This window comes from Zootoca vivipara, chromosome 10 (assembly GCF_965207765.1).
Source record: "Zootoca vivipara chromosome 10, rZooViv2.hap1.1, whole genome shotgun sequence".
Lineage (NCBI taxonomy): Eukaryota > Metazoa > Chordata > Lepidosauria > Squamata > Lacertidae > Zootoca > Zootoca vivipara.
This window is the reverse complement of record NC_142593.1, coordinates 55,275,617-55,303,338: the sequence shown is the minus strand read 5'-3', so window position 1 is coordinate 55,303,338 and position 27,722 is coordinate 55,275,617. Positions and strand designations below refer to the sequence as shown.

The following is a 27,722-nucleotide window of genomic DNA, read 5'->3' as shown; positions in this document are numbered from 1 at the left end:
ACATCCACCATCATTCCAAGTCGAATGCAGGGAAGCAAATATTGGGCTATGCGTTGGTTTGTTTTTTGTTAGTTGTTGTTTTTTACAATGGAGTTACCCTGTCATCTCTCCCCTCCCCTGCAAACAGCAACCTCATGAAATCAGGCTAAGATGAAGTGACTTTTTCAGGCCAGCCATTGATCTGCATGCCTTAGAATTTGGATTTGGACCTAGGCCTCACTGGACCATGTCTAAAATGTCACCTGTTGGTGCACATTGACCAATACAGATTTAGATCATTGTTGAGACTTCAGGTGTGCTTCCAGATATGGCTTTACCTTCCCTGGCTGATGATTGTGTGCATGCCATGTGCGTCATCCAATGAAGCTGTGTGATTGAAGATTCAGACAAACTGTGGGACTCATGGCCACAAGACAAGAGTGATGGCCACCCACTTGAATGGCGTTAAAAGGGGGGTTAGACAAAATTATGCTAGCCAGGGTGGCTATACAGTGGTACCTCTGGTTAAGAACTTAATTCGTTCCGGAGGTCCGTTCTTAACCTGAAACTGTTCTTAACCTGAAGCACCACTTAAGCTAATGGGGCCTCCTGTTGCCGCCGCGTCGCTGGAGCACGATTTCTGTTCTCATCCTGAAGCAAAGTTCTTAACCTGAGGTAGTATTTCTGGGTTAGCAGAGTTTGTAACCTGAAGCGTTTGTAACCCGAGGTACGAGTGTATATTACCTCCAGTATCAGAAGTGATATGTTTGAATTCCAGTTGCTGGAGAGCATGAATGGTAGAGTGATGTTGCACTCACATCCTGTTTGTGGGCTTCCGATAGAGACCTGGTTGGCCACCGTGTGAAAAAAAGATCCAGGATTAGATGGGGCCTTTGGTGTGATCCAGCAGGACTCTCCTTATGTCCTGTTGAGTAGTGTTTAAATATTACGTAATCCAATAAAGGCAGGCTGTGGCCTTCATTCAGGGTTCACAAAAAGAAGCATCTTTACTGAAATTGCAGTATGGAGATATGTGCACATTTAACAAATAGAAAACATAATTGGGATGAAGCCACACAGTTAATTGACTAAAGGCTGTTTAATTGTTTGAGAGCTGGTGTAGTTAGTGGTTAACAAGATGAACTGTGAGCAAGGAAGTAAGTCCTCGGTTCAAACATTTTTCTCAGCAATGAACTGACTACAGGCCTTTTATAATAAGAGATATAACAGCAGCAGCATCAACAACAATCATTATTGCTCTTTTGGCAAACCAATAGACCCTCAACTTCAGGTCTCTGGCTGCATAGACCTACCTTACAAGGAGGATGTAAAGATTACTGAGGGTATGTATGTGAAAATACATTCCGTACTTTCAGCCCTGGGACCCAACACAGCCAATGTTAACTACTTTTGAGTCGCACTGATTATGTGTTAATGTGCATGTCAACCACCTGCTTAAAACTCTCTTAAACAAATAGGCCTTTTAAGAGTGCTTAACCGATTGGATTGTGTCCTTGAAATGCCCCAAATCAGTGCCAAGTATTGTATTGCAATGGGTTGGAGTTTGTGTATCATTCTAATTTTACAATCCTTGGGGTGTGATTGCTTTGTGGGAGTTTTACTAGCTATGTGGCTGTATGTTTCCCGTTAAACAAAATTGTACATTTTTTGGGTAGGGTATGGATTTTGATATGAATAAAACAAATGATAAAAAAACCCTAGTTTTTAAAGGAAGGAGGGTTAGACCCCTGATAATGTAAATCCCAGTCATTTTGTGTGTGTGTGCGTGCGTGCGTGCGCGCACATACACACACACACACAATCTCTCTGTCTCTCAGAGGCGACACAGGAGCTCACGCACTTTGCATAAAATGTGAATATAACCCAGCAGCCCCAACCATACCTTTGACAACCCCAGGAGCATTCTTTGCTTCTTTCTCTCTCTCCCCCCTCCCTTTTATAAATTCTTCTTTTACTTCAGCCCCTTTCAATGCCAGGACTGTGGTGGTTTTGATCTCCCTTGAATGGTGTCCCCTCATTTGGGTCTCCAATTCTGAGAAGATTTGGGGGCATTGTCTGAGGTAGCGGGATGTCGGATTGATTTCGGAGCTTTTGTATCGACTCTGGGCTCCTGAATGAAGCTGTCATGTGTGTCTATGGCTGGCTAGCGGGCTGTCCGGCTCCAAGCTGTGCCTTCCTTTGTTATTTAGGCCTCATTGAGCCGAGGGAAGAGGCTCATTTCAGGGTGATTTACCACCACCCAAACACCAGCTGTCCGTTGCACTGCTGCTGCTGCTGCTCTCCACCTTGGCTCGGCTAGCCGTGGTCTGTCTTGCCTCCACCCCCATCCTGGTTCTCCCTTAGGAATGGCCAAAAGGTTCTAAAACCAAGGGAGACTGGATATCACCCCCCCCACTGATTCCAAGAGGGGTTGGATGGAGAAGTTTAAAGAAAATGGAGGGAGGCGGGATTCAGTATTTTCAGGCTTCCGTTCCCTTGTCACTGGCAGATTAAGCTGTAAGGGTCAAGTTGATTCCTCTTTTAGCACGGAGGGAGAGTGAAAGAATAGTTGAAGAAGCAGGTGGAGAAGCTGGGATCTGGGTTGTTAATATTAATATTTTAAAAATAATAGTAGTAAACAACAACATCAATAATTGTTAGTGCACTGCGTGTAAAGTTTACTAAAGGTCTGTGTAGTTCATTTGAATATTATTTTGCATTGTCAAAGAAGCTGGTAGTTAGCTAAATTTTACTCAGAGTAGACCTGTTGAAAATAGTGAACCGAATGCAATCATGTCCATTAATTTTCCGTGGGTCTACTCTGAGTGCTATACTTTTTTATATATAAAAGTATATTATAACATCTTTAGCAGAGTTCACATTTATATCAAAAGTGGAATGATTTGGGCAGCGGAGGGGGAAATATGTTAGTTTTGGACCAGCATTTTGGGATAGGTTCAAAATAACATCCTAGAGAAGGCACTGGTAAATTTTATATATTCCAGCGTATAGAGGTGATTTCCAAGTATCCATAAATCATCGATTCATTGAATCCCAACCCATATTTCCTAAAAGGTTCCGTTCTTTTCTTGATCCTCACAGTACATTTGATTGAAAATTGTCAGAACTACATGTGCCCAATGGCACACATAGGCACCTATATCCAGGCTTATGTGACCCCAGGATAAAACCAAAACCAAATACCCATCAATTGTGTACATCTTGCTTTTATGGTGGTCTGAGAATGAATTCCTCGCTGGTTCCATTCTGACATCCTGTTCTCCCTTGGTTTAGCCACTTGTTGACTACATAAAGTGTGTTTGTGGATGTGTGTGGAGGTTGTATGAATTCAGCCGCCATTAAGAGAGCAGGAAAACTCTGGATGAATGAGAAGGTTTTTAAAATGTTGGAATAGTTAGGGGTGTGACATGTTGAATAGACAGCTGATGGCCAAGGATGGTAGCTCAGAGGCAGAACATCTGTTTGGTATGCAGAAGGTTTTAGGATCAATCCCTGACATCTCCAGAATAGGCCTGGAAGAGATCCCTGTTTGAAAACCCAAAGAACCCCGGTCAATCTCTGTTGACAATACTGAGTCAAATGGATCATTGGTCTGAATTGCATCGAAGGCAGCTTCTTATGTTCTTAATTCAGCGTGCTAAGAAGTGGGTCCAAAGTTCCCAAGGAACCCAAAGCTTTTCTTTTAGGAATTTTAGATAATGATACAGTCATACCTCGGTCTAAGTACGCTTCGGTTTGAGTACTTTCAGTTTAAGTACTCCGCGGACCCGACTGGAACAGATTAATCCACTTTCAATTAGAGTGGTGCCTCGCAAGACAAATTTAATTCGTTCTGTAAGTCAATTCATTTTGCGAAAAATTCGTCTAGCGAATCCCATAGGAGTGCATTGAATTTAATTGAATTTCAATGCATTCCTATGGGAAACTGCGATTCGCTAGATGAATTTTTCACAAAACGAATTCGTCTAGCGAGGCAACCTCCGCTCGAAAAATTTCTTCGTTAAGCGAAAAATTTCTCTTACAGGGCATTCGTCTAGCGAGGCACCACTGTACTTTCAATGGGAAAGTTCGCTCCAAGTTAAGTACGCTTCAGGTTAAGTATGGACCTCCGGAACTAATTACACTCATACTTCAGGTTAAGTACGCTTCAGGTTGAGTACTCCACGGACCTGTCTGGAACAGATTAATCCACTTTCCATTACTTTCAATGGGAAAGTTTGCTTCAGGTTAAGTATGCTTCAGGTTAAGTACAGACTTCCGGAACCAATAACACTCATACTTCAGGTTAAGTACGCTTCAGGTTGACTACTCCGCAGACCCGTCTGGAACAGATTAATCCACTTTCCATTACTTTCAATGGGACAGTTTGCTTCAGGTTAAGTACGCTTTAGGTTAAGTATGGACTTCCAGAACCAATTACACTCATACTTTGGGTTATGTATACTTCAGGTTGAGTACTCCGCAGACCTGTCTGGAATGGATTACTCCACTTTCCATTACTTTCAATGGGAAAGTTCGCTTCAGGTTAAGTACGCTTCAGATTAAGTACAGATTTCTGGAACCAATTGTGTACTTAAACCGAGGTACCACTGTACACCAAAAGAGTTGGTTAACTTATTTATGTATATAACGATAGCAACACGAATACTGTATGCCAAAGATGGAAAGAAGTCCCAACACAGGAAGAATGGCTTTTGAAAATGATGGAGTTTGCAGAACTGTCAAGATCAACCGCAACAAGAATTAGAGAACAAAATGACGAAAAATTTCTTGAGGACTGGAGTCCTTTTATTGAGTATTTAAAGAACTATGGTAGTGTGATGAAAACATGAGCAGGACTTGAAATGTGAGCAGCAGCATTAAAAATTAAGATAAATAGGTTAAAATGGATGTATTGAATATTATATGTGAAATATGCAGCTTTTAAGGTTAAATATGGGACGCAGGTGGTGCTGTGGTCTAAACCACAGAGCCTAGGGCTTGCCGATCAGAAGGTTGGCGGTTCGAATTTGTGTGACAGGGTGAGCTCCCGTTGCTCAGTCCCAGCTCCTGCCAACCTAGCAGTTCGAAAAGACGTCAAAGTGCAAGTAGATAAATAGGTACTGCTCCGGCGGGAAGGTAAACAGTGTTTCCGTGCTCTGCTCTGGTTTTGCCAGAAGCAGCTTAGTCATGCTGACCACATGACCTGGAAAAACTGTCTGCGGACAAACATCAGCTCCCTCGGCCAGTAAAGCGAGATGAGCGCCGCAACCCCAGAGTCGTCCGTGACTGGACTTAACGGTCAAGGGTCCCTTTACCTTTACCTTTTTAAGGTTAAATATGGAAACCACCTAAGGTGGGGACAGGAAGTCAATCGATAGTTATTTATGATTTATGTTAAAATCTGTAGCGGGGGTTTTGGGGTGAAAAATCAATAAATTAAGATTTTAAAAATGTGGGTCCAAAGCATTCCTAAAGAATCCAATGTTAGTATAGGAAGTACTTCATTTGTTTTCAGCAGGGGTCCATTTTGGAGCGCAACCTCCTTTTCCCATGTGACTTCAGGGCTACCCAAAGCTTCTGGAGGTTGAAGAGCAGTAGGCATGGACTGAATTGCAGTTTGTCACTGGGGGAAAGTTGCACAGCTAAGATTCCACAAAATCTCAAAGTCTGTGTTGGATATGCCAGGCCTGCATCCTTATCACACTACCGTATATTCTGGCGTATAAGACGACTTTTTAACCCCAGAAAATCGTCTCAAAAGTCGGGGGTCGTCTTATACGCCGGGTATAAGACCGAAGTGGAGAATCTGTAATTCAGCAATGCAAAGTGGCCCTCAGTTTAAAATTGGGAACAAGTGGGGATAAAATAGCTATTTTTGACATACATTTTGATGTGCAGTAGATCAACAGCAGCTTGAAACGGGAAAGGAAACCATGCTAGCTTAGGTTGAAATATCATCTTTTGCCTGGTGACAGAATCAAAAACTGAGCGGCCATGAATATGCATTTGTGGGGGGCAGAGAGGGGAGAGGGAGAGATTTGTACTAAAATAATATATACATTATGTATACATAGTAATCCGGTACAGGGTGGTGCAAAATAATTCATCTTTGTCCTTTAACTCCCCTCTTCCAGGGACCATTCCATCAACAACAATGCAATTATTGCCTGGAGGTTAGGAGAGAGAGAGAGAGGGAAACATGGATATGGTATTTCATGCATGAATGCCAAAGGTTCTGGTTGTCTGTGAGATCAAGTTGCTAGATTTCCTTCCATCCACAGGGCAGCCCAACTCATAATCTCTTTTCCAGTTTATAACATTATTTGTTTCAAGAGCCCAGAACTCTGTTCTAGGTGAAGGACAGGAGTTAAAAGCAGGAATAATACCTGCAAAACACTTTTAGGGCTGATAAATACTGAAGGTGGAGGATCTTGGTGTCTCTGCCGACATTCCTTCACACATAAGGAATCTGTGGTTAAAGCCAATGTTATTGCGGTGCAGTCTGAGATTATTCATTTAAACACATTTATGAACTACTTGGTCTAAGCAGTATACAAGAGATTGCTCCATCAGCAATAGCATTTCTGCTCGTCTGATAGAACCAACTCCTTCCAACTCTTCTGGGGTGTCCCAAACCCCCAAAAGGCAGATGGCACCAAAGTGTAGAGTATCTCAGGCTTGCACAACTCTGGAAACATTTGTTTCCTGTTATAGGTGAAATTGTGGACTGATGTTTTTTGACCAGGTTTTATGAAAGCTTGACAGGGCTTATGAAGCCAGGCACACTGGATGGGTGATAAAAAAAGGTAAAAAGGTAAAGGACCCCTGGATGGTTAAGTCCACTCAATGGCGACTATGGGGTTGTGGTGCTCATCTCGCTTACAGGCTGAGGGAGCTGGTGTTTGTCCACAGACAGCTTTCCAGGTCATGTGGCCAGCATGACTAAACCACTTCTGGTGCAACACAAACACCATGATGGAAACCAGAGTGCATGGAAATGCCCTTTACCTTCCTGCTGCAGCCATACCTATTTATCTACTTGCACTGGTGTGCTTTCAAACTGCTAGGTTGGCAGGAGCTGGGACAGAGCAACGGGAGCTCATCCCGTCGTGGGGATTCGAACCCCCGACCTTCTGATTGACAAGCCCAAGAGGCTCCGTGGTTTAGACGACAGCGCCACCCACATCCCTGGATGGGTGGTATCCAAGGTTAGTCATACTAAGAGTAGGTCCACTGAACTTAATGAACTTTTGTTTCAGTGGGTCTACTCTCATTACGATTAATGTTAGATGTCACCTTTCCCAAGGTTCAGATTAGTTCATTGGATTGAAGCTGCTCTGTTTTCAGTAGTCTTGTCTTATTCTTTTATCTGTAGACAATCCCAGGACACTATGCTAGAGAGAAGCTGATAATAAATATTTTTGCTGGCTAGCTATAAACTCAGTCTACTGGTTGACTTTTTTTGGGGGGGGGTGTCTCTACAGAATGTGAATCCACATTTTCCAAATACTCTCTCTCTTTTGTCTCTGTGTCTCTCTCTGGCATTCAAATTTCAGTCTTTCAACCCTAATTAAAATTTCAAGTATGCAAAGCTAGTCTTGCACCCCAGGCTCTTTGATGGGTCTTCCTTGCAGGTTCCTCAGACCCAGAGGCAAAAATAAAAAAGTGAGACAGTGTGGGCTCTTGAAGCCTCAGAGCTGCCACCATGTTTCAGGAGGGTGACGTGGATTTTATCTTCCTGTTTGTAATGACTGACACCAGGGGGTTCACCTCTCTGCCATGTCCTGACATTGAGAAATGGATGCAATTCCTTTAAAAGAGCCTTCTCCCCTCCCCTCCATTTAGGGCATCGAGTTTTCGCCTTGCCAAACTCATTAACCTCCTTAATGCTACAATATCCTTTCTCCATATAAACCTGACTCTCTCTTTTCACCCCTCTCCCTCATCTTCAAAGCAAGTGGATTGTCTCTCTCTCTCTCTCTTGTCATTCAGCAAGCACCACACATTTTATCTCTCTCTCTGCAGACATCCAAAGCTGGAGAAGGGGAGAGATTCCTGTCTGTTGGGTGGGTAATGGGAAAGAAGAGGGGTCATGCAGTGAAACGGATCTCATCTTCCTGGATGGATCTCAAATCGAAGAAGTTTAGAGTCTTGGGGGATTAGCAAAAAAAAAGAAAAGAAAAAAAGAAATGTTTATAGACACTAAAAAAAAAGCCTTTCAGAGAATTCCCCAAAATGCTCCTTCCACATTTTCATCACAGGAGTCAAATCAGGTCGCTCTCCCAAGGCTTTGGCACATTTATGACAGCAGCCTCTTAAAATATTGTGTTGCATAGAGAGCAGCTGCTTGATCAGGACTTGATCAAGGTTTATTTTCAGAAGTGACAGCCCACATCATCTTCTTCGAATGCTCCTAACCGGGAAAGCATCTTATTGAAATGTGGAAATGTGGAAAATTAACATGGGTTGGTTTACAGGTCTGGGGCAGTTTCAGGTAGTGAAGTCCCCTGACGCAGCAATCAGAAATGGACAAATTAGTCAATTTCAGTCTCTTTCAATTTCTTATGTGTGTTTTTTATAAAAAAAAATCAAGCCCTCACAAAAATCGATTAGCATTTTTGGCGAAAATTCCTCCTAATATACATGTTTGTATCCAACTTGGTCTAATAAACACATTTTTGTGAAGCAATTTCCCCTGGAATAATGTTGAATGTTATTTGGTGTAATATTTGCATTTATACAGACACCTTAAAGCAAATTTTTATATACCTTATGTGGCTGAAGAACTGCACCACAAAATTCAGATAATGCAGATTTCAGTTTTCGTGTTGTGCAAATTTCATAGGTTCGCCTATAAATGCAAACTGGATTGAATTTTCCTGCCATCGCTGCCAATTCAATGTGTATTTAATTGTCTTTATAGCCAGCCCCATCCTTAAGGCTCACATCAAGTCACAATTCACCAGAATAAAGCATTCCATTGATTTATTTGAGCAACATATCATATATATTTATTGCTTTCCAGTCCATGGGGACACAAAGTGATGCTTGATGGCTTTAAAACAAGAATGCAGAGATCCACAAGGTGCATCTTGAATCACGTGGGCAATTTAGGAAAAGGAAGTCAAGAGTTTGACTTTGCATGCCAAAGAAAATAGTTATTTATTTAGAATATAATGAAACTTTCTAAGAACATCTTAATGCTAAAGTTTTCACTACCATTTCCCTTCTTCCTTGAGTCCAAGTAGGTGCCTTTGAGCAAGTGGTATAGGCAGCTAATGGCTTTCAGTATTGTTGATGGAGAAGGTTGTATGTGGTGCTGGGAAATGACAACAGTGATATAAACCCTTGTCTTGCTGTTGTTGTTGCAACAGACACATGGGAATAGCAACACACACAACTTTCCCAGAAGTGTGTAACTCAGCACTGGTCCCAACTAGGAAAAGGGTCCTTTCCCCTGCCTTTAGCATCCTCTCCTCTCTGAGTTGTGCCCGGCATCAATGTTGTTTATTTTTTCCTGTGCTGGTTTAAAGACCCACCTCTTTCCCCAAGCTTTTGGAGAGGGTTGAAGGGATGTGCCAATTGCTGTCTGAGTTCATTGCCCACTCTGTTGTAGTTTGTTTTAGTAATTGTCATTTGCTATATGGAAATGTTTTTGGCGATAATTGGATATGTGATTGGTGCAACGTTATCTGTTTTGTTTTGTAAGTGGTTTATGGCGAAAGGAGGGGTTATAAACCCTAAACAAATCTACACCCATGTTGAAAGAGGGCAGCTTACTTCTCATCACCTGGGTGGAGGAGACTGTTGGAGAAGCTGGAGAAGAAATGATGTATAAAGTCCCTTCACTTCCCAGCTTCATGGCGTCTTGCGGTGACCCCCCCCCCCCCCGCATGCTGTTTTATAGCTTGTGTGGATGAGAGGCAAGGTGGCTGCTTTCAGCAGCATTAAAGCATTTGAGAATTCAGATATTTTAAAAAGAGTTCTTGAACCAATTTGGTAAACAGATGGGTAAATGTATTAATGACATCATCATTTTTTTTTATTCAGTGTTGGAAATCGGATTGTGGAAGAAACTTTGAGGAGGTCTCAGGCACAAATGAAGCAAAAGAAACTAGGTTATTATCAGCAAACGATATATGTGCCACCCTGTTGAGTTTTCTTTCTTGTTTCCATCACTTGTGTGCCACTTCATTTTGAGGGCTTTCTTTCAGCTCTTCTCAAGATTTTTGGCATCCCTAGGAGTTAACATCTCCTTTTCCTTTGGCCTGTTTCATTTTTAGGTTTCATCTTGCAATGATAGATGTGTGCCTCTTACCCCCGCTTCTCTGGAAATAATATCCAGGCTGTTGAGCAATTATTTAGTGAATGGTTGATGCAGCTTGTGTTGGTAAGGATCAGATTAATCATTATTAACCATGACCCTTCTGACAGTAACTGCATCCTGGGCCTAAGTGCTGGCCTCTATTAAGAACTAATAGCTATTAGCGAATGGCGGCCGGTTGCTTTAGTTACACTATCCCTGCAGCCTCAGGATGGGTATCAGGAGATGGAGACATCCCCAGGTCAAAGAGTAGCACAGAAGGCACGACGCCATAAGATGATGCCTTCTAGAACTATGGTACTCAAAGTGTGGTAGCCCCTTAGAGACAAAATGGTGAATGGTAGCATGGGATTTACTGAGCAGGGTCTTAGTTCATCACATGCATGAAGCCAGCTGAGAAATTGGTTGGGATCTCATGCAAGCATGACTGTTGCTTCAGGCTGCTCCATTTATTACCTCTGTAATGTGACATGATCCGGAAGTGGCTTATCCGTGATGGTTTCTCCATGCCACCAATGTTACAGAAGTGCTGCGAATGACATAATTCTTACTCGTGAAATTGTGTGGTGTTTTTTTGTTTTTTTAAGGTGGTGGTCCCTGGGGACAGTTGCAATTGCTGCACAAGCTCTCTACACCAGGCAGAACAGGGGTCGGCAAGGTTTACCTCGCCTGGGCCAGTTAACTCCAGTGGAGATCCCTCCGTGGGCTGGATTGTGTGCACGCCCGCAATTTCCAGTGTCTGCGCAGACGCGATTTCCAGCACCGCAGAAGCAAGTCCCCGCGCTACGTTGTGCCGATTTAGCGCAGCGCGTGGGGACTCGCCGAGCGGGCGGCTCAATTCGGGGCTGGCTCGTGGGCTGGTTAAATGACCCCTGTGGGTCGCTTGTGGCCCATGGGCCTTAGGTTGCCTACCCCTGATGTAGAAGTGCCATGAGATCTCATGATTGGGCACCACCAACATCAGAACTGAGATGTAACTTTGAATGAGTTGGTGTGCTCCATGGCATCTTTTCCTCTCCCTATACAGTGGTACCTCGGTTTACAAACACAATTGGTTCCGGAAGTCTGTACTTAACCTGAAGCGTACTTAATCTGAAGTGAACTTTCCCATTGAAAGTAATGGAAATTGGATTAATCCATTCCAGACAGTCCGTGGAGTACTTAAACTGAAGCGTACTTAACCTAAAGTGAACTTTCCCATTGACAGTAATGCAAAGTGGATTAATCTGTTCCAGACGGGTCCGCGGAGTACTCAACCTGAAGCATACTTAACCTGAGGTATGAGTGTAATTGGTTCCGGAAGTCCGTACTTAACCTGAAACGTACTTAACCTGAAGCGAACTTTCCCATTGAAAGTAATGGAAAGTGGATTAATCTGTTCCAGACAGGTCCGCAGAGTACTTGAAACTGAAAATACTCAAACGGAGGCATACTTAAACTGAGGGATGACCGTAGTTGAATGTGATCGCTATGCTTACTGCATATCACATCAGACATTGAGAGTAACACAATGGAAGTTTTACCTTAACTAGATCCAGGTAGGTAGCCGTGTTGGTCTGATGCAGTCAGAATAAATTAAAAAATTAAAAAAAATTGTCCAGTAGCACCTTAGAGACCAACTAAGGTATCTGAAGAAGTGTGCATGCGCACAAAAGCTTATACCCAGAACAAACTTAGTTGGGCTCTAAAAATGAGATGAGCCCCGCAACCCCAGAGTCATCTGCAACTGGACTTAACTGTCAGGGGCCCTTTACCTTTACCTTTTAAGGTGCTACTGGACAATTTTTTACCTTAACTAATATGGCTGCTTTTTGTGGGGACAACACTAATGATTCAGAAAAGCTAGATATTTCCCCACAACATTGGCACTTTGGCCCGCTGCACGGTTTGCTCTGGCAGACAAATTATTTTGTCTCCAAGCTGTGTCTCACATGGACTTCCGATACAAGAAAGGTAGCACTCTAAATTATTATGGAAGTCCTGAGCTGGAAAGCAGGATACTCAATATGTCACCATATTGTTGTTTCTTTTCACTTAACTTTCAGCTAATTCAACTTCATTGGAATGAGAGAAAATTCTGCTGTTTCCAAAAGTTGGGGGCGTCATCTCCACTTTCAAGTTTGTGGAAGCCAGATACTTCTTAGGGAATTTCCCTTCAAATTGTCTGAAGTCAAAATGTGAATCTGCCAGGTGTTTTTCCCTCCCAAAGTAAATATACTTCCTTCTCAAAATTACTAGTTCAACTGAGCCTATTAATTGGCCTTAAGCCTGTTATTATAATGAGACTGAAAGTTGGTAATTCAAAAGATCTTCTCTTCAAAAACTGTTTACATTCAGCTGTGTTCCATCTTCCACCTTCATTTTCTGTTTCTCAGGCCTCCTGAGAAGAAAATAATTGTCTTCATCCTTGTAAAAGTTTGTCTTCAGCTTTTATGTGAGATTTTTTTAAAAAATGGAGGGGGGAGATATTTGACTTTTTTGTTAATAGTGCTGTGTTTTCCTTGCTTCGCCGGCTGGATAATGAGTAAAAAACCCAAAGCTTAGGTAAACCATGAACCTTAAACCTGTAATTGCATTATAAATTAACTTCATTGGCTCTTTGGAAATCTTGAAAGCAACACCCACCCACCCTAGTTTTGGCTGGCGCAGGACAAAGTTGGAAATGGCAACGTGGTGTTGGCAGTAAATCGAACCTAAATAAAGGTTGAGTGGTGGGTTTTTATGTGGGTTTTTTTGCAGTGTGTGGGAACGAATGCTTGAATCCACTTTGAGGAGAAGATTTGAATCTGGAGCCAACCTGATTAACACTTTTGATCTGACAGTTCTTGTGAGGGTAATATTGCTTGACCCTTCAAGGACCTTATTTAAAGTAAAAGTAGCAGAGTGCAAGAAGAGCTAATTCAAAGATTTTTAAAGAATAAAAAAGGAATAATCAAAAATGACAATTTTTAACGTGTGCTGGAACACCTTGTGATTTCCTGGCCTTTCTATTAAAAAAGGGAGAATCAGAGATGTGGGGAAAGACTGTCTTAAACAAATATATCAAGCTGTTCAAATAAGTAGCTGTTGAGATCCAAAATGGGAGCGAGGATGTGTGTTCTGCATGCAGGTACAGTATATTTTGCTATTTATTCAAGGCGAACAGGGCATGCAAAGGACTCCAAGAAGATTGACTTGGCCTTTCTTTCCATAGTTCCTGGTTACATTCTTCCGCTTGTCAGTAAGGAAATCACTAAAGCGCAAAAAGTTCAAGAGATCACACAGTTGGAAACTGTCTGAACAAATCTGGATCGAGCCCCGGCACTTGACATTCCTTCCTCTCGCTTTCGAAATTGTTCGGTTCACGTCGGAGAGGAACACATGGGTAGGCGGAAGCATGGCGCTTGCAGCCTTTCTGGCCGTGACCGGCGATTGCCGAGGGCGTCAAATTTAAGGGATGACTTCACCAGCCAAAGCCTATTGATCGCCATACTGTGATGTCATCGGGAGTTGTGTTCCTTCATGCCTAATCCATGCTTAATCAGAAGTCTTCATAGTGGGGCTGAAGGACTCCCAGTCTCCACCCAAAGTTTTCTGAGAACTCACACTTTGGTGAGGACCATGCAGTCTTCACGAGCCATTTGTTCCCAGTTGCCATTTTGTGCTGGGTTAGATATTTTGTGTTCAAAGAGATCTCCATGTAGAGCTGCCCCCTCATTTAAAGTAAAAGGGAAAGTTTCGCTCATCTATGCTCTTTAGATGGCATAGAAGGCCTTGGGTAGAGACCCATAAAGGCAGGGTTGCCATATGTCTGGATTTTCTGGGGTTCTTGGGGTTTTTTTTGGGGGGGGGAATTGGCAAAATGTCCGGGCTCTTTGAAACTTTTTCAAAAAACTCAACAACTTTCTTAGGACGATTTTCCAAGAAAAGCTCAACAACTCCCCCACCCCACCCCCCAAAAGCTCAATGACTTTCCCTAAAACTTGTTGTTGTTGTTGTTGTTTAGTCATTTAGTCGTGTCCGACTCTTCGTGACCCCATGGACCATAGCACGCCAGGCACTCCTGTCTTGCACTGCCTCCCGCAGTTTGGTCAAACTCATGTTCGTAGCTTCGAGAACACTGTCCAACCATCTCGTCCTCTGTCGTCCCCTTCTCCTTGTGCCCTCAATCTTTCCCAACATCAGGGTCTTTTCCAAGGATTCTTCTCTTCTCATGAGGTGGTCAAAGTATTGGAACCTCAGCTTCACGATCTGTCCTTCCAGGGAGCACTCAGGGCTGATTTCCTTCAGAATGGATAGGTTTGATCTTCTTGCAGTCCATGGGACTCTCAAGAGTCTCCTCCAGCACCATAATTCAAAAGCATCAATTCTTCGGCGATCAGCCTTCTTTATGGTCCAGCTCTCACTTCCATACATCACTACTGGGAAAACCATAGCTTTAACTATACGGACCTTTGTCGGCAAGGTGATGTCTCTGCTTTTTAAGATGCTGTCTAGGTTTGTCATTGCTTTTCTCCCAAGAAGCAGGCGTCTTTTAATTTCGTGACTGCTGTCACCATCTGCAGTGATCAAGGAGCCCAAGAATGTAAAATCTCTCACTGCCTCCATTTCTTCCCCTTCTATTTGCCAGGAGGTGATGGGAGCAGTGGCCATGATCTTGGTTTTTTTGATGTTGAGCTTCAGACCATATTTTGCGCTCTCCTCTTTCACCCTCATTAAAAGGTTCTTTAATTCCTCCTCGCTTTCTGCCATCAAGGTTGTGTCATCTGCATATCTGAGGTTGTTGATATTTCTTCCGGCAATCTTAATTCCGGCTTGGGATTCATCTAGTCCAGCCTTTCGCATGATGAATTCTGCATATAAAACTTATTCCCCAACTTATTCCTCGTACCTACGGGACCGCCTCTCCCGGTATGACCCACAGAGGACATTACAGTCCACAAATAATAACATATTGGAGATCCCGAGTCACAAGGTGGCTAGGCTGGCCTCGACCAGGACCAGGGCCTTCTCAGTACTGGCCCCGACCTGGTGGAACGCTCTGTCCCAGGAGACTAGGGCCCTGCGGGATTTGTCATCTTTTCGTAGGGCCTGCAAGACAGAGCTGTTTCGTTTGGCCTTCGGACTGACGCAGTCTGACCCCACGGTTACCCTCCCCTAAGGTTTTATTTATAATGGTTTTATCTTATTCGTAGATTTTTAATTTTAAAATTGAATTTTAACATTGTATTATTCTGTTGTTTTAACTGAAATGTTTCTTTTATATTTGTGTTGATATTATTTGTTGTTAGCCGCCCTGAGCCCGGTCTTGACTGGGAAGGGCGGGGTATAAATAAAAATTATTATTATTATTATTAATAACTTATTGTGTCCAGATTTTTACATCTTGAAATATGGCAACTCCTCATTTACACGAGGATTTCATTCCAAGGTACAGTGGTACCTCGCAAGACGAATACCCTGCAAGACGAATTTTTCACAAGACGAATGCGTCTTGCGATCTGATGGTGACTCGCAAGATGAATTCGTTTTGCGAAAAATTCGTCTTGCGAATCGGAGTTTTCCATAGGAATGCATTGAAATTTAATTAATGCGTTCCTATGGGCAAAAAAAGAGAGATTTCAATGCATTCCTATGGGAAACCGTGATTCGCAAGACGAATTTTTCGCAAAACGAATTGACTCGCAGAACGAATTAAATTTGTCTTGCGAGGTATCGCCATACGTTGCATTTAAGTGAAATTGTGTATATTTGAAATACTATTGGAAAAGCCTGCAAAGACCTCTGCAAACCCTTGGAAAACCCTTTAAAAACGCAGCAGCATTGACCAGATGCCAGACTCTGTCAAACTCTACCACAATCTCTCCCTCCAAATGTCTTTGCTCAAATTCCAACTCTCCACATGCAGAGGCTCATGATATTGCCAGGTGCTGTTTTCATGCCCTTTTGTTAAGAGTGATGGGGTAAACTACAGTTCCCAGAATTCTTTTGGGTCAAGCCATGTACTTTGACTGCATGGTGTGGGTGTGACCCAGGAGTGGGGAATTTGTTAAGGGGATTCTGTTCCGCTTAGTGAGTGTAATATCCAGCGACCCCCTAGAAAGTGGTAAATCTTTCTCCCTGTGCCTTCATCTTGACAAAAACGAAACAAAAAACCTCTTCTTCCAAGATCCAGCCAGGCCAATGTTATTTTTCCTCTTGTGCCAAATACTTGTGTTTTTCTTTCCTTGGGGGGAGCAGTTTCTTTAGGAATGTGGTGCATATTTGCAGGCCACAGTCACACTTGTACTCCACCCCCCCCCTCCAACATTCACACTGCAATAAAGAAGGAGGAGGAAAAAGCCTATTCAAAGCTCTGACAGAATATGCAATTCAAAAATACGGCTTTAATTTAACATGTAGTTTGGCACACATTTCTCTCGGGTGCCTCATCTAAAGATAAATGTTTACTGCACTGGCTATGAAGTTATTGTAAATGTTGGCGGTGTGTGTTTTTCTTCCTCCACATTTACGGCGGCTTTTCCACGCTTGCTCTATGAATAGTTTTTGTGCAGCTAACTTTGGAATCGCAGAGGGAAAGGAGAAGGGAGAAAATGTGGGCAAGGGAGAAAAATGGCTCAGGGAGGGATTTATTTTGTGTGGTTTTTTTGTTTTTCTTTGTTGTAAAATGAAAGATTAACTGGTCTGGCATATAAAATACCGTGGGCAAAGATTCAGAAGGTGCCACAGAGGGAGAAAATGTATGAAGTGTTAACAGGGGGCAAAGATCTGTTGAGAGAGACCCAAACCGAGCTTGCCACCATGAACAAAGTATATATGGTATCTGAAGAAGTGTGCATGCACACGAAAGCTCATACCAAAATAAAAACTTAGTTGGTCTTTAAGGTGCTACTGAAGGAATTTTTTTTATTTTACTTCGATCCAGACCAACACGGCTACCTACCTGTAACCAAAGTATATTTTGTTGCTTTTAGAGCTCCCAATCCAGTTTTGATGAGGTAATATATGCTAAAATACACTCTCACCCCAGACTTGGTGGGCAGGAAAGGAGGTCTTCTGGGTGCCCAGACAGTAAGGTGTTGGCTTGTCAGTGTACAGCTGAGTTGGCAGTTGACGTTTGTTGATTCTGGCAAACCGTCATTACCGAAGTATTTCTTTCCCTCCTCATTCGGTATGGTGAGGAGAATTTTCTCATTCGCTTGATTCTTCCTTTGTGGTAGATTAAAAAGCTTCCCTCCCACCCTCTTTTTGGGCTGAGAGGGACTTCAGCTGGTTGCTAAATGGACTTCAGATATCTCTGGATAATCCATCTTTGGGAAGATTGTGTGGAAATCACAGCTGCCGCAGCTACTTCACTGCTTTACATGCAGAAGGTCTCAGGTTCGATTTTCAACAGATGCCATGTCCAAAACCACAGAAAGTTGCTGCCAGCCAGTGTAAGCAATACTGTGCTCGATAGACCAGTGCTCTGACTCTGAAATATGGCAACCCTATGTAATCACATGTGCGACTTGAGCCCTCTGCACTGAAGCATCATGCCCAGAGGGATTCTCATAGGGCATAGGCATTGACAGCTGTAGGCCCAGAAGCCTAATCCTGCCCACAAATTTCAATAGCATGCAATGGATAGATTGAGGGACATTTCTTTCTTTACCTGGAGAATTTGTCAGGGAGGGGACAGTCTGAGAAGAGCAGGCCCTGGTCTCCTCTCTACCTGCCTCTCTTGCTGCCCGCATTATGAAAAGCAGCCTCCCTGGGTGTTTTTCTCCTCTCCTCTTCCTCCAGCTGCAGGGCACCCAGTTGGCAAAGACTGGGCTGAAGAGAATCAAGCTGTGTGCGTATGCGTACACAGGAGATCTGAAGAAGGGAGTGTATTGACTTCCACTCGATTTACTGGAGCAATTGAGTATGTCAGTGAAATGCGACCGGCTCCTTTAGCTGTCACACTGAGACTGTCCTGCCACCGCTCTCAATAGCTTCGAGTTTCCGATCCTTTCTCTGATTAGCTCGGGGAGAGAACATCAAATGCAGGGATGCTTGGAGTGTGGGAGGGAAGGGAGAAACTCCGAGCAGTTACCTAGGAGTCAGTTTACAGGCTTCAAAGTGCTGTCAGTTTTTATCGCGATGGCACGTAGCACTGGGCAAGGAGCAAATAAATGCTCTTGAGTGCAATTTAGATTCTTCTCTTTGGGGAACGGAGCCCATACACAAACCGATAACACTGGAGACACAAAGAAGACAGGCCCCCTTCCAGTATGGGAGCCAGCGGCCAAGTTTCCTCCTCTTTCATGAAGTTATAAAGACCTTGTTTGAGGTCTAACATTTCCTCCCACGGGGAAGGCTCTCCCTGTAGGCGGGAGAGACTCAGGGTCCCTCTGGGAAGCAGGCAAGAGTGGTAGAGCACCTGATTATTGGGCTTGAGGTTCCAGGTCTGACCTGGTACCAGACATGGTGTCCTCTGCAGATGAGCAAGAGACACCCCACAGGTTGTTGACCTTAAGGAGTAGGCAGAGTCCTCTGGAACCACTTCTGAGAATCCCACTGCTGAGGGGCCCACTGGGTTGGGACCTGCCAGGGGTCAGCAAACTTTTTCAGCAGGGCACCGGTCCACTGTCCCCCAGACCTTTTGGGGGGCCAGGCTATATTTTGAAAAAAATAATAATGAATGAATTCCTATGCCCCCCAAATAACCCAGAGATGCATTTTAAATAAAAGGACACCTTCTACTCATAAAAAAACATGCTGGTTCCCGGACCGTCCACAGGCCGGATTTAGAAGGCGATTGGGCCGCATCCAGCCCCCGGGCCTCAGTTTGGGGACCCCTGTGCTAGGGAATCCCTGGAGTTGCCAGAAGACATGGTAGACGTTCCCCTCAAAGGCCTCAAGAATCCCGGCTGGTAACTAAGATCTTAACCTTGGTTCTCCCCAGACCTAATCCAACATGCCGGGAGTGGGTGGCGCTGTGGTCTAAACCATGGAGCCTCTTGGGCTTGCTGATCGGAAGGTTGGCAGTTCGAATCCCCACGACAGAGTGAGCTCCTATTGCTCTTTCCCAGCTCCTGCCAACCTAGTAGTTTGAAAGCACACCAGTGCAGGTAGGTAAATAGACACCACTGTGGCGGGAAGGTAAACAGCATTTCCATGTGCTCTGGTTTCTATCACAGTGTTCCGTTGCACCAGAAGTGGTTTAGTCATGCTGGCCACATGACCTGGAAAGCTATCTGTGGACAAACGCTGGCTCCCTTGGCCTGAAAGTGAGATGAGCGTTGCAACCCCATAGTCGCCTTTGTCTGTACTTAACTGTCCAGGGGTCCTTTACGTTACCTTTACCTTACCTCTCCTTTCTGTAACCTTAAATAACATTCTGAGGATATCCAGGGTTCTTCTCCCAGCTTTAAAGCCACTTGTTTTAACCAGTTGCCAAGCTAGGAGATGGCTGTTCCAAGGCTGTGAAATTTAGAAGGGAGACTTTGTAGAAAGTGCTTTGAAAATCCCAACTGCATTATGACATTCGCTGAAACTTCTGCTGGTGAGAGAGTGAGAGAGGACTGTCCTGCCGGAAAGAATGTGAGCAAAAAAGAAAGAAAGAAAAAAGAAGCAGAGTTCTCCTTTTAGGGCGTTTCAAAGTGAGTGCCGGACACATACCTTCTGTGACCTTTCTTTCAGATAAGTCCTGCTTGCAGCCGGTGCACAAGGATTTCGCATTCCAGAGGCAGGACTGGTTTGTGAAGGTGTGTGTGAGAGAGAGAGAGTGAGAGGGGGGGAGAGAGAGAGGAGAGAGAACGAACCTGTTGGGCCTTCCCTTTTACTACCTCCCTTTCTAATAATCCTTTTAAGGTTTTGTTTATTTAGTGAGTGATGAGATGCCTCAGATATTTCATACCTTTTAGACTCGCTCTGAATCTCTCAGGCTTATCAGGAGCTCAGATCTGCTTCTCTAAGCTCTCCCTTGTCACTTGGTGAAAATGGGGCAGAGATTCCTAAACCCAAAATTTATGTCCACTACTTGCTAGTCTAAAAATGCCTTCCTTTTTCTTTTCGTTGGTAGTGTTGTTTCTTGTTTGTGTGGTGATGATTCTGTTGCTTCTTTTAGCAATAATGTTGCATGGATTGTGACTGTGGCAAAAATTGGAGATCCCTCCCCCTTTTAGTTGCTACTGTAGCCAGTTGTTGCTTTTGAGACATACCCACAACCACAATGCCTAAACTTTTCCAGGTTATCATGGATTAATAGTGGGGCATAGTTATTGCTCATTTGTTAACACAATAGCCATGCGTCTTCCTTTGAGGAAACAGTTTTTAAAGTTAAGTTTGGCTTATTAGATTTATTTATTGCTTCACACAAGCAAGGAAGAGTCCTGAAGCGATTTAAAAGAACGATAAAACATGAAATGCAATATACAGGCAAGGATTGGCTAGCACCAGTGATGTTGCCCATGATGCACAAACTTCAAACCCCATGTGTGACTGAAGCATTCAACAACCTTCTATGCAGAGCCTTGCCCACCTGCAAAAATAAAAATAAAAATATATCATATATCTCACAGTGCAAAGCTTGGAGGTACCTCTGTATCAGTTTCAGTACTGTCAGATTTGTCTTCAGGTTTGACTTCAGGGTTTGTTTGTTTTTTTGCTAGATGTGGCATATATTTAAATTATAGAACTTCCTCCCACAGGAGGCAGTGATGGCTTGAAAAGAGCGTTAGACAAATTTGTGGAGGAGAAGAATATTGTTGACTACAAGGCACAGTGGCTGTGCTGTGTCTCCACAGTCAGAGGCCACAATGCTTCTGGATATCAGTTGCTGGAAATTGCAGGATGGAAGAGAGGACCTTGGCACTCAGTTCTTGCTTGCAGGCTTCCTGGAAAAGGGGCACTTGGTTTGCCACTGTGAGAACAGGATGCTGGACTAGAAGAGCCAATGGCCTGATCCAGCAGGACTCTTCTGACATTCTAATGTCACTGCGATACAAAGGCTAAAATGCAGGGAGAGAGAACTCTTGTAATTGAGCCCTGATAAGGCAAAGGATGGATGGGTGCAAATTCCACTTTTCGAGAATCTCCATTTTAATTCTTTGATTTCCTTTTTAAAAGCAAGTTTCTAGATGTCAAGGCTGTGAGATAGGCTTCAAAGGATGCAGGCAGTGCATTCTGGCGTCAACAGTCAGGGCTTTGGTGATCTGCCTCCTTGCTTCTTCTCCTGACTAGCAACTATATTGTATTGCATAGGAATCTGCTTTATACTAAGCCAAGCCATTGGCACTGATGCAGCTCCCCAGTATTTCAGATGAGAGGAAGCCAGAACTATGCAAAATTTCCAACTGGCAGAATTGTGCAAGATAAGAAAGAAAAGATATTTGCTGCATTAGCACACTTTATTCAGCACTATAGTGGCATGGATTAGGACGCGAGGGAAACAAAACCCTTCTCCAAAGCCCCTTCGGTATCTGCAGATTCCGTTTGCAAGATGAAGACTTCTCATCACTAAAGGAGTTCATTCCCAGCCAGCCTTGTCGCTATTTTCCTGGGATGGAGCTGGCGAGTGGTTGCCATGGTGTTGCTTTTTAGCTGATTTAGTTGATTACATTCCTAGTGGCTGCTTTATCTGAATTCAGGTTTTGGCACAGCTAATGATGATGGCTCCTGCGCAGAGGATGTCTTTCGTCTCCAGAAATCCTACAAATTGCCAGAAGAAGCTGAAAGCCTCTGTGTTGTTAAGCGGTTTTCTTTTCATGTATTTGCAGCATAAGCATCTCGTATGCTCCTTCGGCGTTCAGCATCTTACCTGGAGCAGAATGCAAGTTCTGTTTCTCTAGACATCTTTTCAGGGTGTGTGAAACCTGGCCCTTTATTTCTGTGGAGTTTTCCACCTTTCCACCCTGTTGTCTCAGATATCCCCAGATGCTCCATGGAGTGTCTTTGCCATCTTTGCTTGAAACACCTGCAGGTGAATTGCATGAGCATCTGAATACAGATGCTGTGTGCAGCTTTCAGTGAGATGTGTGCTTCTGTTTTTGACCTCAATTCAATATTCTGGTCTTATACTCTTAGAGACTTGGGAATCTGGGTATCTGAAAGTTGGCCTTCTTTCACATAAACCTACCTAGTAGTTGAGATCTGCTTTCAGTGGTGAGGCAATCATCTGCCGCAGAAAGGGTCATTCAGATGTGCCATCCAAATTTTGGAAACTCCTCCCTAGACACACATGACTTATTCATTATATTTTGGCTCCAGGTGAAGACTGCCCTGTTCTTCTGTGTCTTTAATGACTCTTAATGATGTTTGAGACCTTTTCATTTGCCTTTTGCGGTATGCTGATGTTCCATTTGGTTTCCTAGTTGTTGCATCCAGTGAAGATTCATGGCAGACCCAATGACCTAGATGAAATGTGGAATTTGCTCCCGTCAGATTGACGCCCAACTTAGTGTGGGCACTCGATCCAGTTCCCTGATCATTTGTCTTCCTTGATCGAAAGTAAATATGATAGGGCCCCTAAACTTGACAAGAACATAAGGAGAATCTGACTTCTGGGTCAGATTGAATTGGATGGAAAGTGGGCTATGGGAAGACTTCCTGGCTTGCAGAATGGCTACATTTGCTTCATAAATGGATCTCTGTTTGGTATTGAATATGCTTTGCTGAAACTGGGTGACCCTGACTTCCCCCCAGAGCCATTGCAATAACTGTGGCATCCCTTGGCTCAGGAGTAGCCAACATAGTGCCTTTCAGCTTCTGTGGGTCTCCAGCCCCATAATGAGAGTCCAGTAACATCTGGAGAGCGTCAGTGTTGGCTAGTCTTGCCTTAGGCAGTAAGCTTGAGAAGGGAAGCCTGGTGTGTGTGTGTGTGTGTGTGTGTGTGTGTGTGTGTGTGTGATGAGACACAGAGGTGGATACACTCAAACCTTTCTGCGCAAGACTTTCCTTCCTTCCCTCCTACCCCAGCAAATATTATGATAGGTTTAGCTCTGTAGGCTGAGAAATGTCTTTCAGACTTCCTCAGCGCTATCCTCCTTTTGACCGGCTCTCCTAGTGATATATTAATTAGCCAGAGCGCTGCAGACTAACGAGCAGTTGCAGGCCAATCTCTTTAAATGTTAATGCTTAACTAGAAAAACAGGACCGGCTACCTGACAGGCATGGATCAGGGTTCTTTCCTTGTCTGGCCACAAAAAGAAGTTTGCCTGCTCAGACGGGAAGGTGTTGAGTTTCCTAAAGGAACGGAAAAGGTGGGATCCAACGAGAGCCATTTTGCAGACGCCGAGGCTGCTGGAAATGCTCAAAAACTGCAGATGTCCTGAATTGATATTAATGCCAGCCCCGGCCTTCTGTGAAAGACTTGGGTGTGCCTGTTCTTGGCATCACATTTGGCTTCCAGCTGTTCCTGATGATCTTCGCACTGTTGTTTTCTGCTCAGGAGGCCTATTCCCAGGGAGATCCCTTCAGAGATGGGGCGAAGAGGGCCTAACCCTTCAGCCTTTTCAAACCCACCTTTAACCCAGAACATGCATTTGGGGATCCATTTCTTTCTTCTTCTTCTTCTTTTACCATATATTTGTATGCTGATAGATGTGTTGTTACGACGCACCTTAGAACAGGCCACAACCTGGTCATGAGTTCTGGATCACCAGTTGAAGACCAGTGGTCTAACATGATAGAGGACTCTTTCGCCCGCTTGGTGCACTCAAAGATAATATGCTCTTTAGCCGTCAAACTCCTGAAATGACAATATTCTTAGCCATAAAAAATCATAGCCTCCCAGCTCCTTGAAAGGTTATCAGCATTTGTGTGATAAGAAGGGAAGCTTGTGCCCTATTTGCTCATCTTCTCCTGTGTCGTTCAGAAGTGACAATTGCCACAATAGCTGCGGCCATTCCTGGACCGTGAAAGCCTGGCGGCAGCTAGACTAATGACTAGGAGCGGCCGGTGAGACCACATAACACCGGTCCTGAAATACCTACATTGGCTCCCAGTACGTTTATGAGCACAATTCAAAGTGTTGGTGCTGACCTTTAAAGCCCTAAACGGCCTCAGCCCAGTATACCTGAAGGAGCGTCTCCTCCCCCATCGTTCTGCCCGGAGACTGAGGTCCAGCGCCAAGGGCCTTCTGGCGGTTCCCTCGCTACGAGAAGCTAAGTTACAGGGAACCAGCCAGAGGGCCTTCTCGGTAGTGGCGCCCACCCTGTGGAATGCCCTCCCACCAGAGGTCAAAGAGAACAACAATTATCAGACCTTTAGAAGGCATCTTAAGGCAGCCCTGTTTAGGGAAGCTTTTAATGTTTGATGGATTTCTGTATTTTAATGTTTTGTTGGAAGCCGCCCAGAGTAGCTGGGGGAACCCGGCCAGATGGGCGGGGTATAAATAATAAATTATTATTATTATATTATTATTCATATGTTGGATTGCTGCAATGTGCTGTATGTGGGGCTTCCCTTGCACTTTATCTGAAAGCTACGGTTAGTGCAGAGTGCTGCAGCATGATTTCTGAAAGGAGCAAGGCCTTGCCAGCATCCGACACTTGCACTCACGAGATCGGTACTGGCCGTCAATTTGCAACCAGGCCAGGTTGAAGGTGTTTCTGTTAGTATGTAAAGCTTTCAGCAGCTTCAGAACATTTTCCCTATGAGAGTACCTTACATTCTGCATTTGTAAGAAACCAATCTTTTAATGTGGCATCACCTATAATCATCACCACCCTCATTTATTTGTACCCTGCCCATCTGGCTGGGTTTCCCCAGCCACTCTGGGCAGCTCCCAACAGAACATTAAAAGCATGATAAAACATCGAACATGAAAAACTTCCCTAAACAGGGCTGCCTTCAGATGTCTTCTAAAAGTCAGATAGTTGTTTATTTCCTTGACATCTGATGGGAGGGCGTTCCACAGGGCGGGCATCACTACCAAGAAGGCCCTCTCCCTGGTTCCCTGTAACCTCACTTCTTGCACTATGGGAACCACCAGAAGGCCCTCGGAGCTGGACCTCAGTGTCCAGGCTTAACATTGGGGGTGGAGACCCTCCTTCAGGTATACTTTGGAACTTTGCCTATTGACATCAGGCAGGCACCTTCACTGTACTCTTTCTGGCACCTGCTAAATATTTTGTTGAGACAAACAGATATCTAGAATGTTGATCATAGAATCATAGAATCACAGAATCATAGAATCATAGAGTTGGAAGAGACCACAAGGGCCATCCAGTCCAACCCCCTGCCAAGCAGGAAACACCATCAAAGCATTCTTGACATATGCCTGTCAAGCCTCTGCTTAAAGACCTCCAAAGAAGGAGACTCCACCACACTCCTTGGTAGCAAATTCCACTGCCGGACAGCTCTTACTGTCAGGAAGTTCTTCCTAATGTTTAGGTGGAATCTTCTTTCTTGAAGTTTTTTCTTTCTTGATGTTTGTTTTTACCTGTTTTTAGTTTATCACTGATTAATTTTTTTAGACATTCTGAAATTACTGGTTTTAACTGTTTCTACTGATAATTTTATTGTTTTATTATTTTTGTAAACTGCTTTGAGGGTTGTTGTTGTTGTTGTCATTTTACAATCAAGCAGTTTATAAATTTTAGGAAACAAACAAACAAGCCTTTGCTTGCCTCCCTGCACAGCCCTAAAAATAACCATTTGCATTTGCTAGATCTGTAAAAAACCAGAGTGGGGAAAAAAAAGAACTGCGTTGACCTGGGGCAGGGGTGGGGGGAAGAACACATTTGGTTGCAAGATGACCAACCTTCTGCTTTTTTAACTGTACTAACTGTATTCAGAAGTGACACATCAGAAACAGAAAGGCATTCTTAGTGACACTTGGGGGGGGGAGAGACCTGTTTAAAAACCAAAAACCGAAACCCAACAACCTGCCACATTAAAAGGACAGACTCAAAACAGTGCTGGCAGTTTTTCAAGCCAAAGCCATGTGCTCCTTTATGTGTGGATACAGGAGTGCTTTTATTGCTGTCTCCCTCCTGACTTTTGACATGAGTGGGCTGAGAGAGGGAATAGAAGGACCCTGTTGAGTTCATAAGCAGCAGCCACAGCAGCAATAGCTGACTTAATGGAGTGCTATTGACTTTAGCTAAATTTAGAACGCAACGTAATGTACACAGAGAGGATCACATGTAATAACCCAGGACAGAATGTGCCGGTCAGATTTTCGAACATTGTTTCTTCCGAGACGCTCTCCTGGGTCTTGCTGCTCTTGTAGCTGTTTCTCACACTCGCACACTTCGAGTGCGGCTGTCATGATTGTGCAAAAGCATCCAGTGTTTCGTTCCACCCAAAGGGAGGAGGAGACGTCTCTGCGAACCTCTAGATTTATGTATTTTGATGCAGGTACAAGCTATTAATATTTAGTGTTTCTGTAGTGCCTTGGAGTGTGTCGTGTTCCTTCTGTGCATGAGTTGGGCATTTCATACAGCATAATGTAGGGAGAGCAACAATGGCCTGTATAATTTTCACTATGCTGTAGGTGTCAGACCTTAATCTGAGATAATAGTAGCTTGGTGAAAGCCACTTGGTGGGTTTGTGGTTCCAGTTCTCTCTCTTAGCCGCTACATTATTCCCCCCTCTCTTAAAAATGGCTCAGAATTACCCACATCACATGCTTCTTGAGTGTACAGTTTGGCCCATGTGGCCAAAATCATCTTTTTTCAGCCACCTTTGGTGGGGTGTCCCTCCTTTGCTCTGGGTTCCTATGTGTGGTTTGTTCTATGAAGGGAATCTTTGGAAGGCTGATATGCAAAGGAGAGGGAAATACTTTAATTCATAGGGAAATACAGGATTCTAACATTCACATTCCTTTATTGGAAGTTTTCATCCTGTATCATTCCACCCCCCTCAATTTCTCCTTTCAGTTTCTTCTTACATGCTTATGTTCAGTTATTCAAGCAACCTTGAAGTGTTCTTATAAATACTAATGCACCGAAAAATATTTTGCGCAGCGTTTTACTGAGCCACCCATGTGCTGCTGCGCATTGGTAAAACACCGCACACAAAGAATCTCGATGCAGTTGTATGGCTGCATCTAAGATTGCTTTCTTGCAGTATTTTATCAGTGCCTCATGCCAATCATTAATGGCGAGGAGGAGAAGTCCAAGGATAGTGAAAGCTTCAGCAAACCATGTAGGCATCACACTTCATATGAAGTTTGGAAAAATCAAACCACGGAGAAGTCCTAATACATTGGTTCCATTTTGGAAACGAGATCAGGGAATTCAGAAAATGGAAATCCCTAAAGAAATTCAAGTGAGCAGAATTTCGGAATCCTCCTCTTTCCTACTCAACTCAAGGCTGCACATTGCAAGACAGTTATTTATGGTGGACGACAGTCCCTCCAACTTGGCTTTTGACTACCATCCTTGGACATTGCTTTCAATATAATAATAATAATAATAATAATAATAATAATAATAATAATAATATAATTTATTATTTTTACCCC

The 27,722-nt window shown here is 43.7% G+C and overlaps 1 protein-coding gene across 3 annotated transcripts in view; it reads left to right on the top strand.

Moving 5' to 3' along the window:
• Window positions 1-27,722, top strand: part of SETBP1 (SET binding protein 1) — a 261,035-nt gene that overhangs the window by 58,817 nt on the left and 174,496 nt on the right. Inside the window, exon 1 of one of the 3 annotated variants that reach the window (XM_035100402.3) lies at window positions 24,551-26,614. The exons of the other annotated variants lie outside the window; for them this stretch is intronic. Coding sequence (XP_034956293.3) covers window positions 26,609-26,614 — 6 coding nt within the window. The 5' untranslated portion in view covers window positions 24,551-26,608. Of the gene's footprint in view, window positions 1-24,550; window positions 26,615-27,722 lie in introns of those variants that run through there. 3 annotated transcript variants of the gene reach the window in all.